Source organism: Haplochromis burtoni, unplaced genomic scaffold, assembly GCF_018398535.1.
Source record: "Haplochromis burtoni strain Fernald_Lab_line unplaced genomic scaffold, NCSU_Asbu1 Contig_47, whole genome shotgun sequence".
NCBI classification, from domain to species: domain Eukaryota; kingdom Metazoa; phylum Chordata; class Actinopteri; order Cichliformes; family Cichlidae; genus Haplochromis; species Haplochromis burtoni.
The window spans coordinates 1,720,666-1,732,971 of NW_024582408.1; the positions used below are offsets into that span (position 1 = coordinate 1,720,666).

Here is a 12,306-nt window from a genome sequence, read left to right on the forward strand (position 1 = left end):
GACTCAGGGGGCTGAATAATTACGCACACCACAGGAACAGTGGTGAAGCTTCCCAGGAGTATCAGCCCAACCAAAGTTACTCCAAGAGTAAAGACCTGCAGGTCTCACTAGACTCAGTTAAGGTCAGAGGTCACACAGCTCCAGGTAGGTTGGATGAAGCTATTTAAAAATTGCATTTTGTCCATCATTACAGACAAATGAAAATAATAAATGAAATGGGTAATTGCTTTTTCACAGTACTGTTTCAGTACAATGGTGTGCATGAATAGCAGAAGACCTCTCTACACTTAATCATCCACAGGTAGCCAGGATAATCACTTATGCATCACACACACCTACACCTGGCTGCTTTATTCTGCAAGTTTATTACTTTTAATTATTATTTTAAGATGCTATGACCAAACAATAACAATCACACCAGCAGTGCGAGGTTTTATTTTTCTAATTAATTTCATTTTTCTGACTGCTGATGAGTTGCAGCAGGATCTGTTGACAAGTATTTGCACATGAGATATGAGCACAGAGGGTTCAACCAGCATGACAGGGAGGAAAAGAGAGGGTGAGGACTCTGATGCCCATGGCTGTTGCAATGACATTCAAGCCTTCTCTCCACAGCTGGATGTTTTAGTGCTTGCTGACTCAAGGGACACCGCCATCACCTGAGCATTCACGAGGGAGCAGCCATCAAGGCGTGACATTGAGGACCTTGGGGAGCAGTGCCCGTGAAATAGCTCATTGCAGGTGTCCGAGGAGGAATGCTGGTGCTTCTGCAGAGGACAGTAAAGTTCCTCTAGAGACTAATGTTTCTGTGTAATGCGGCCGACCTTGGGAAGAGTTCTGCTGAGGAGCAGGAGAGTGATGATGCTCCTCCCTCCATCTGATCACCACAGTGAGCAACAGCCACCGTTGCTCCTCACTCTTAGCCCTTTGGTATGTTGGTGAAGCTCGGTGCATGCGTAATCCCATTTTCCAGCTCACTTCCTACCTTTTTCCCATTGGCGTGTGGCATCCCGGAGCTGTGACCCGTCAAATTTCACTCCAGCTGCTGCAGAAATGTCACGCTGGCCTTAGTTTCTGTTTAGTCTGCAAAGCCAATAATTTTAGGGCAAATTGGCAAAACAGGAAAGGTGGCATTTGGATTTCTGTCAGTGCATCTGATTTGGGAATATAACAGTGTTTGTTGACCAAGTGGTTTAAAGTACCAAGTGCACTGCCTGGCCACCACTGGGATTTTACTAAGCAAATAGGTAGCAGGTTTCCACTGGATAATCAGTGCAGCTGGCAACAAGTTATTTAACCCTAGCCGATGCGGTCAGAAGTTGCTGAGTCATTCCTGCTATTCAGTGCCATTTCAAGGTGGCATTATTGTGTCAAATAATTCAACTTTCTATTATTTTGTTTGTTAAACTGTTAGAAAAATATACAAGTCCACATTCTCCATGCAGAACACAGGTCAAAGGTTCCCCCTTGTACAATTTTATTTTTAGCCACTTTTGCTCATGTGATGAACAACAGGCTCATGAGGACAAGACTTTTAGCAACCACATGTTCAAAATGACAAATGACAGGTTACACTGTAAATGACACATCTGCGAACCACTAAAACATGATGAAAAGAAGTTGATGAAAGCGTGACGATTACCCTGATCTTGCGTTATCTTCCTGGTTTAAATAAAAGATTTGCATTGCAGGCATTTTATTTTTCAGTATGAAATGGGGCTGCATTTATAGATCATTTTTCTTACCTCAGTTTGCATCGACACTTTGGTCAATTCAGAATCACCAGTTAACCTAACATGCAAATGGACTATGGTAGGAAGCTTGAGAAGACCCATACAGGCACAGGGAGCATATGCAAACACTCCATAGAAAGGTGACAGAGCCAAATAACCAATTATAAAAACCTCAAACAGGCAAGGCTTCTGGGGCATGAAGGTCAGACTGAGAGAGCAAACAAACTTAGACACCCTGTTAGAGTTGGACCAGCCTTATTTAATAGATGATGATAAACACGCACTGATGGGGAAACGCAGTATGCTTCAGAACTGCGTGATGTTACGTCTTGACGTGTCGGGTCTCATGATATTTTTATACCAATGTTAATCTGTGATTGATGCATCTGTGGCCCTCTCACCAACGTAAGATCATCTCCGTCTGCTGCCGAGAGGCCTCGTAGTGTCTGAAATCAGAGCTCTGTAACAGAACCCAGTTACTTTCAACAGCCAGACATCGATGCCACGGTTAAACAAAGGGTACAATACTGAGCAAATACAGGCCTTCGGTTACCCCAGGACCTCTGATAGTTTGTTACCTCACTGAAAACAAGACGGGAACATTTGCTGGCAGAAGAGAGGAACCCTTCCTAGACGACCAGAATTAAAAATCAGCAGGAACTGACGATTTTCACAGCACGATTTAGGAGATTAATTCTGCACATTCATCTCCACTCGGATCTTTTTTTAGACTCCTTTGGGTACATTAGTTTGTCATTTCCAGTGCATGTGTGAATGACAAACTTCCAACTGAAAAGAAAATGGCTCGATCTGCGTTTCTAACATTCAGTTAAAACATGCACCCCACCCCAAGTTTTGAATTTATCTATTTTTAGCCGTTGGTAGCTTTACTTTTTTTTTCTCCTTTAAATCGATCTATTGATCTACTAGGATTTTCCTACATAACCATCTTTAAGGTTTATAGAGAATGGTTTGAGCCCAATTGCTTTAAGCTGATAGGAAGAAAACAGAAAACAATAACCCCTCCTTACAACCAAGGTATGCAGAAGAGCATCTCTGAAGGCACAGTGTTTGAAATAGGGTTATGCGATATGACCAAAGTCTCATATCCCGATATAAGAATTCTATCGTCTTGATAACGATATAAATCACAAAAATGTAAGATTTTCTGTAAATTATGTGAATCTCGGGCAGCTCGACTTGCGGGAAGTGTTTCCAGCTGCGCGTCATGTAGCTTGAGTCGAGTGTTTTAACCGATGTATGAAACTATATATTTCTAGACATAAGTTGTAACGGCCGTTTTTATTTTTTAGCACCTGGCGGCTTTTTTACTTCTCATCCGTAAATAATCTGCTCTTTCACGTAATTCAGTTTATTTTGAAAAGTCTCAACAGGATCTTGAGCTTTATTGTGAAAAGTTTGTGGAAAATAACCAAGCGGACACGCGATGGTGTTACCGTCGTTGTTGCTAACCATAAAGCATAAAACAGGCGCTTGTCCGACCGTAGTGTGGTTAGATTAAATATAAGAGAAAGAAAGAACTTTGAGAAATTAATATAGCCACTACAGTGACCATCAAAACAATGAAAAAAAAATATTGCCGTAAACAGTTTATTTTGCGACACCACGAAACAAACGATAGCGTAAAATGAAACTAGACGTTTTTATATCGTCATCCGATATACATTGTTATATCGAACAGCCCTAGTTTGAAACCTTGAAGCAGAAGACCACACTGGGTGCCACATATGATAAATCTCCAAAAACCGTGTCATGCACCTTGTTGAAGCCATGAATAAAAGCAAAAAGGGCTCTAACCCAATACGACTTTTTTTTTTTTTTTTTAGAGTGCAAGAATACATTGACGAGAAGCACACCGTTAGGATCTTTATGTTTTATTCCAGCACAAGTTTGTTTGTGTTGTAAAATGGCTGTGTAGCTAGGAATTAAAGGAGAAGTACAAAATGGAAAATTACAGACAGTTCTAGTATAATTTGTTTAAATCCCTATTGTGTTTATGTCCTAAAACCACATCTAGGAAAACATGATTTCCCTGCCTTCTTTGGAAACATGGTCAACAAATTGAAAAAAGAGGGGGAAAAAGATTTTAAAAAATGCTGCAGTTTAAGTCACGCTCACAATGGAGGGGAATCTGAAAGGGTCAAAGGATGAAACACCATTACAGCCTGATTTTACATGTTTTCACCTACCTAACTAGCCAGGTAGCCCTTTTTTTTTTTTTTGCATTTCACACATTTTTTTATTTTTATTTTTTATTTAAATCAACAGTGGCACAGAGGGAGGGCAGCAGCTACTAGAAATGCACCTTTTGGGCATTTTTTTTACAACAATAATAATCACTGCTCCTCAATCATTTTCATATTAAAGCAGGCTAAGCAAAACCACAACATGAGTACATTCGAGAGAGAACATCTGCATCTTCGCAGGGGCCCTGGTGGAGTTTCCCCCTCATCAGAGATTTCTCCCTCACTGGACCAGTTTTACCTGGACACCCCAAAATCTTTCCTCACGGCAACGTTTGTCGAGCGTTTAAAGCGAGGGAACAGCATTATTCAGAGGACTGTGGTCAACCAGAACATCTGGTAAGGCGTTAATAGTTTTTCCCACAAAACTGGGACCGTGTGTCGCTTTTCACATGGACCTACAGCAGCTATAACCTCACAGAAACGGATCACACGTCAACTTCCTGGTCAAAACAATACGGGATAACACTGATAAGTGAAGAGGGGGAGGGGATAAAATCCTTGCTTTCTTCCTATTTTTTTAAAAAACATTCATATCTTGAAATAAATTGTTTTGAAATGTTCACGAACCAAAAAGAAACAAAGAAAAGAGAGACAGGCTTCAGTCATTTCACACATTTCCTCAGCTTTGTTATATACAAGATTTAAACATACTGGGACATGAGGACAGAGCAGTTCAAGTAATTTAAAAAGAAACTAAAAATTTGAAACCGCAGCCACACTCTGACAACACAGAGCAATACAACTTGAATCATATATCAACAATGGTTGGATGGGGGTGTGGGGGAGAAATAAAGACGACCACACACTCACTTAGGCAGGTTATGCTGTAAATTTACAGTAATGATGACACCTATAGTTCTGTAAGCCAAAATTTCTATTGTAGAATGCATTAGGGTATCTTTCTATAAAAATCATGTTTATTTTCCGTGTCTTTTTCCCCACCCCGACAACAATAAGCATATGGCTTAAATATTTGTAAAACTACGTAGTCCGATGGGGGAACAGTGTCTCTGCCTTCTCAGTCTTGCTGAAGCGATCCGCTGCTGTATTGGTATTTATTTTGGAAAGCAGAGAAAGTAGGGTTACTTTTTTCAAATCCAAAATCTTGCCAGTACTTTTCTTTTTGTTTCATTTGAAATAAGTGTTACATCAAATCTCACCAAGGGAGGGAAAAAAGAAAAAGAAAATCCAATCCCTTAATCAAGTGCCACATTATAGCCATCGTCCCTTTTAGCGTTTTCAGTCAAGCCACCAGTGTAAACACGATCCCCCCGTTTCTCAGCAAACTCACGGACACGGAAAAAAAGAGTCCAGACAAGAGAGAGAAAAAACAAAGAACACTTTAGAAGAAAAAAAAAAAAAAAAGACATCAACAACAAATACAGTGGCCGTTGTTGTGAAGATATGCGGGCTAAGGGAGGAGAAAAAAAAAAGAAGAAAACACCGACAGCTACCGTTCAGGAGGTTTTCCTGGAGCAGGGAGCAGTTAGGGCAGTATGGATCCTTAGTGCAATGACGGTCAGAGGAGCGGCCGGCTGCTCGGCCTCAGCGTTCGTACGGCCGCTCGCTCTGCAAAATGTAGCCAGCTGACTCATCAGCGGACCGAAAGATGTCCGGTGGGCTTCGTCGACTCTCGCCAGAAGGAAGAATAAGGGCAGACATGATGCTTCTGGTCACACATATTCCTGCACACGCATTCGCATCCATTCACACTTTACTCTGTAAAACTACTGCGGCGAAAGCCTGGGAGGGGGGAGAGGGGGGAAGAGTCCAGTCCAGAGCATCTTCTGGAGGAGTCCTGAGCCTCATATCGTTACCTTTGAAACAAAAGTCATGTACGTGTGAGTGTCTACATGTATGAGGACGTGTAAACATCAAAATGTGGGTCGTGACAAGTGAGATTATTCTGCTAGGCCGCCTCTCTCGTGTGTGTGTGTGTGTGTGTGTGTGTGGGGTGTTAGGGTTGTGTTAAAGTTAGTTAACTATGCCTGTAACCAGTTTCATATCGTATGGGGTTTGTGTGTAATCTGCGTGTTTTTGTACTTTGTCTTCATATGTTTTCCTGTCAAGTCTCGCCTCTGAAAATTGTACATTCATCCATCGTATGGGGGGAGGGGGGTTATGTATGACACTTGGGCCACACACCATCCAATCCTGAGGCTCTCCCAGTGGTCCAATAAAGACTCCCGTCTCATCAGCGCACTCAGAATAAACAGCAGTAGATGTACTGGAGGACGCTGTACCACATGTAGCCTGAGGCGAAAGCAAACGACTGGATCAGGCACAGCCACACGGGGTCGAGGGTCATCTGCCGGGAAACCGCCTCCTTCTGTCCTTCTGGAGGAGGGAATGATCCTGTTGGGGGACGAATAAATGCAGACTCATCACCAGGATGCTCTTATGTGCTTTCTCTTGGGTTTTGTGCTTATTTGGTTATGATAAATTGTAACTACCAACAGAGGTTCAGGCAAAGCACCCCCTATTTTGGTCATAAGTCTGGGTGCTCCTGGTAACTTATTTACTTACTTGTTGTTCCTAGGCTATTGAAAAGTAGAATGGGGGCTGCAGAAGGCTGCGGGGAGTTTTTCCCTCCCACAGTTGCCAAGTGCTAGCTAATAGTTTTACTAGTCAACTAATTAGCATAAAAGTAGGAAAAAAAACTCAGTAATAAACTGTAGGCAAAAGTCAGTGAAGCAACTTTCATGTACGAAACACTAGGAAGGCAAACTTTGTGTTTATATTTAAGAGAATTTGAAAGAGTCAATAACATGCTTCACTAATGAAACTGTATTTTAAATGTTACCTAGTGCATTGTGAATAACATTGCTAGTTAGTTTTTGCCACCAAGTTGGAAAATACATGTTGTCCCTAGCGACAGATGGGTGCCAGGCGGTCGCTGACTGGTCTATAGACCTGTGTGCTTATTCACTTGCCCCAACATCTAGTGTCTAGCTGACTAGTGACAAACATCCCCAATATAGAGTAAAAACATTAAGATTTATTTTGAAATTTCTACCAGTAAGCAGCTCATCAGCCTCATTACTTTATAGATGAATCTGGTAACAGGTTTGCATTTTCCATCAGTGTGGCAATGTCAGGTAATATTTCCATTGACAGATGAAGGTACCTTATATTGATTCTTACTGCACCTGTTGTGTAAGGTTGCACAGTTAAGACATTTTCACATAAACATTGGACAATTTCGGAGGGGATTAGGATGGAATGTTTTTTTAAGGGAATTGCTTGTACACTGCTGGAAAAGTCGGTGCTTTTGGTGAGGAAGTAGGATGGATAAATTGTGCAGAAGAAGATGCCCACCAAATGCACCAGGTACCTCGCCTACACTGCTGGAGTCCAACATTATAGAGATTTTGTATGCGAGAGCATGTCTCGGTTTTTCTACAAAATATAGAAATGCTGCTGTAGTACGTGACAAATGTGTCAGCACGATCGTTTGGGCTTAAATTTAAAGAAATAAAAGTGCAAAATTGCAGAAAAGGGTCTAGCAGCTTATTGGCCAGACTGCTCTGTAGTTATGAAACAAAAGGTTTTGTTAATTTAAATAAATAAATAATTAAAAAAAAAAAATCAGCATTTTCTGTGAATTAACGGATTCATTTATTACGGTGAACCCATAATAAAAATGAAGATTTCTATAGAAGTTGGTAAAAAACACATTAAGTTTTATGTAATGTATATGTTTATAATATCCAAACTTTATGCCCTCCTTCACATTTTCCAAAGTGAAGACATTGCTAGGTCGATTTTGGCCCGTGGTCCTCATGTTTGACACCATCGGTATAAAAGATGGACAGCTACAGTGACATCACACACAGACCTCTGAAATCCCTTTCTGACATCTTGCAATAATCTTTTTTGGCTTTGTCACTTTGGTATCCTCAAACTGCATTTGATGCAAGCGGGTGGATCGGACTGTGAAAGTGCACCTTCATTGATTACCAACTCATCAATTTTAGATATATGCTGGATAATCATCTCTTCTAACTTTAAGAACGACCAAATTTTACAAAATGGACTCGATATTTTATCCAGCATGACCCAATAAGGGTGACTGACACTGAAATTCATTAGTAAAATATATATAGTGGTTCACTATCCCATATATTTTAGTAGGACAAGAAGTCTATTTGCAACCACACACATTGCCAACTGGTGGCTTTTAAAATGAATGCAGGTTCAATGCAAATGAACATTGGCTCCACTTTTCAGAGCCTGAAACTAGCTCCAACTTTTTGCCTGTTTTAACTGTGTTAAGCTAGGCTGCTGCACACTATTCACTGTTAGACTGAGTATAGTTAACTCAAACTGTGCTCTTGTTATTAGGAGCACTTTTGTCATCTATTTCTGGCTTGTGCACGCTCAGGGAACAAATGTGAAGTGCTCAGGCAGGTGTATTTAACATTCAACTGCACAGGTTCTCCATTCTTGATCAATACTATCAGCATCATCCACTTTACACCCTGACATTTAGAGCAGGGTAAAGGAGAAAGCAGCATAGCCTCAAACCACAGCAAAGTGCAGTAAAGACAGAATATTTAGCTGAAATGAGACCACTGCCAATAAATTGAAGTCAAAGCAATGGTATTGGATAAAGCTGAACCAGTTCATCCCTAGTACCATAGTTCTTCAGTTTGATTTTACCACAGTAACATACCTGTGTCGTAGAAATGGGCCAGTAGATCTTCTTTCTCCACAAACCTCTGATATAGCCAGTCAGTCAGGGCCTCAGCCTCCACAGGAACCTCTTTTATCGGGTACATCCTGAGGAAAAAAAAAAGAAAAAAAAAAGAGCCGGGCAGTCAGGGAGAGACAAAGATGAAACACAGCAAAGGGGTTCTGGAGTCTCACTCAGCAAAAATTGTCTGGATTGATCTGTCGTGCAAGCTGCAGTCCAAAATCCCAGGGAGTCAGCTGTGGACCCTGTGCACAGCAGTCCATTTCAACCTGGCGTCTATTACAGCAGCCTGTGTTTGCTGTAGCTTCAGCTTGTTTGGGGGACTCATTAGCTGGCCAGCTCATCAGAGTGTCACAGAGAGACAGAAGTGCTGAGGGAGCCCCCGACAGCAGACAGACCACTCACACTGAGCTCGCTCAAAAGTGAGTGGGAGGAGAAAGTCAGATTTTCTCTCTGTTCCTTTTTTCCCCTCAAACTGACAAAGTTAGATCAGTGCAGCTCTCAACAAACATAGAAGCTACATTTGTAAGTCACAGAGAAGCCACACTATTAAATCCTGGAAATTCAGCTTCCAACTCATCTATAGTCATACAGAGGAACTAGTAAAGCTGCAAACTGCAGTTACTTTTTAATCATCTGGTAGTTTCTTCATTTATAACTTTGCATATAGATGCTAGGGACTTATAGTTACGGTGCCAGCATTTGTTACCCGCCAGGCCTCGGCCTGAGGTCCTTAGGTATTGACAAAAAGGTGATCAAGCACTTATTTATTTTAGACTACTGAGCTTTACACAGTTATATTTCTCATGTACTTGCACTTGAGTCTTGTACAGCTAATTTCAAAATTCACATTCTAATGCTTTATTATGTTTAAATGTGTCTGCATGACGCACTTTATGCTTCTTTTGATAAATGCTTTTAATTTTATGATCATGTAAAACAAAGAAAACAGCCATTTCTCACATTAGGAGAGCAGAGTCTGGTAGAGATTTGATACATTTTTGCCTTGAAATGACTCAAATCACTGAATCACTTGTGCTTTATGAGATGTTTTCAGTGGTCATGAATATTTATATTCAAGCATTCCCTTTGTAAAACTTCACGTAGTGGTTCTCAGACTTTCACTGGCACCCTCCCCCTCATTCGCTCACTCACAATAAAGAAGGATCCAAGTTGAATGTTAGCAAAACAAAAAGTTCATCTTGTAAGATCAGCAAAGCCTTCGATATATTGCTTACACATCATTTTGAATTCAAACTGAAATTAACTGTTTCTGTACCTCAAAAACTGACTTGATGAAGGTATGATAGGAAAAGTGTCTGAAGAATAAAGATGTACTAAAGAAGACCTGAATGGATCTGGACTAAAACTAATTAAAACCTCCCTGTAAGTGTTTAAGCAGCTCTTAAACACTCTAAAAACGTGACAACCTAGAAGACGAAGAAAACTAGAAAATATTCCCATTTAAGAAGACATCACAAAAAAAAAAAAAATAGCATTTTTCGTTAATAAATTCATCACTTCTAGATGGCTCAAACTCAATTTTGGATGAGAAATCTGTGTCTGAACAAACTGAATGACTGATTTGGTGGCTGACGTTGCACAAACTGTAGGTGGCTGATAAAAACGGTCACTGTTAAACAGCATAAAAAGTGCCGATGAAATCTCGTCTCTAGCCAGAAGGGGTCTCCAACAGGCTGCACTCCCACACAGCCTGCCTCTGGTCACCTTCAAATAGAGGTTACAGTCTCCTCCCTTAGACAAAGCATTTCCTCTGCGCTCAATATTCCTGACCGGATAATGTTTGCAGTAAAAGTACATCCGCGCCATTGAGAAAAGCATCTTACGAAAGGAATAGCAAGTAACGAGTATGATGCTAAAACGATCATTTAAAATGTGACCTGTGGGTTCATCGTTTAAATGTAACTGAAGAGAAGAGGCACGTTTCTAAAAGGCCTGCTGCAGACATGATTGCCATGACGATTACCTGTGCAACTAAATGAATCAGTATTCACATGAGGCTCTGAATACAATTATAAATATTAAAGAAACAATGAAAAATGACGAGTAATAGCCTGGATAATGTTTAATCTATTAGTTATCAAGCCAAAAGGAATCAATTAGTTGCCCCCAGTTGGATGAATTTATTAAAATCAACCAAGCAAAACATGAAATAAGGGATCGAATTGATAAAATAATCTTTACTTGCAGACTTACTCAACAAAATGAATAAGAAGATACTCTAAATGAAATTATGACTTTTTAATAACCAGAGCAAACAGTCACATGAAACCTTCCATTTCCAAGTTTAAAATGTTGAAACTGCATCCTGACTGTCTTATGGTGATCCTGGGCTGCTCCGGCGACTCCTTGGCACTTCCCTTTGCTGTTCAACAGGCCCTCATGTTTGGTATGGTGATTGCCAAACGTTTGATTCTGGGGGAGTGGAAATCTGCCTCCCCTCCCTGCTTCAAGAGGTGGCTCGAGGAGATGGTCTCCTGTCTATACCTGGAAGAAATTCGGTTCTCTACGTCTGATTCCATGGAGAAGTTCAGGAAGATATGGGGGCCCTTTATAGACCACATTAAGAAGGACAGTCCACGCCCTGGGTCCTGACCACATTGTTTTAACTGCTTTCATTCTGAGCTGTTGCCCATAACTGTTTTTGCATGATTGTTATCAGCTCCTCCTAGCGATCTTTGGATTTGATCTTGTGGATTGGACTCACTAGATTGTGAGTTGTTTGACATGTATACCAGTTGCTTTGTTTGCTTCTCTGCTGTTTTTAATAAGTGCTGGCCTTGTACCCTGTTGTGTGGTTTGTTGCTCTGTTTTTTTTTGTTTGTTTGTTTTTTTTTGGTTGTTATTGTCTTTATTGTCTGTGTTCTTCTGTCCTGCTGTTTGTGAATGTGTAAAAAAATTTTGAAACTTGCATAAATAAATACATTAAAAAAAAAAAATGTTGAAATTTTTTTTTAATTTGAAACAAATGCTTATCACAGAGCATTTTTTGTCTCTTTTTTAATGTAATGGGTTAAAAAGGCTCAGTGTAAAGGGACTGATGCAAAGATGGAGAGTCGCTGCAGTAAAGACTTGATCTTTGAACTGAAACCGTCAGTATGACCAAATGAGGGAAAGGCTCGGCCTGCTTGCCCCACAAACGAGGAGGACAGGAGCTGGTGATTGTGCACAAGCTCCCTCGTCTGGTTTATATACTTCAAGCGCATGTCTATAGACACTCCTGCTCATTATCCAGCAGTTCACGGTGTGGGTGTTGCTCTGAACAAGATCCTGTCTAAGCAGACCAACTTTTATGTCCCTGCCAGCAAGAAACGCCTGTTAAAATTCAAGTTAAAGCTGACTCAAGTCAACCACTTTCATCCGTTAAAGGCTCTAACAGAGCTGAACTTTTGAAGATAAAACAGCTTTTGACCAACAGCTACATTGGGCCCCCTGAACGGCTCAGCCTGCCCAGAACTGCTGTGGAAACCTGATCGGGTGATTAGAGGCCAAAGCAAGACGTTCCTCGAAGCTTCTCCTCCTGTGTTTGCAGGTATCAGGTCTCCTCCTTGTTACTGATGTGTCATAGGAGCCAACAGCACTGAGGCTT

General features: G+C 40.9%; 1 protein-coding gene across 2 annotated transcripts in view; it reads right to left on the bottom strand.

Annotated features, from left to right (window-relative positions):
- Nucleotides 1–3,612: 3,612 nt before the first annotated feature.
- The window catches only part of lpgat1 (lysophosphatidylglycerol acyltransferase 1), a 79,872-nt gene continuing 71,178 nt past the window's right edge, over nucleotides 3,613–12,306 (bottom strand). Inside the window, exons 7-9 of one of the 2 annotated variants that reach the window (XR_315743.3) lie at nucleotides 8,676–8,782; nucleotides 6,146–6,355; nucleotides 3,613–5,817 (exon numbers count right to left, since the gene is read on the bottom strand). Coding sequence is in view for 1 of the 2 variants with exons in the window: in XM_005921553.3 (XP_005921615.1) it covers nucleotides 6,204–6,355; nucleotides 8,676–8,782 (259 nt within the window). In the remaining variant the exon portion in view is untranslated. Of the gene's footprint in view, nucleotides 6,356–8,675; nucleotides 8,783–12,306 lie in introns of both variants that reach the window. The other variant, XM_005921553.3, reaches the window with a different exon arrangement.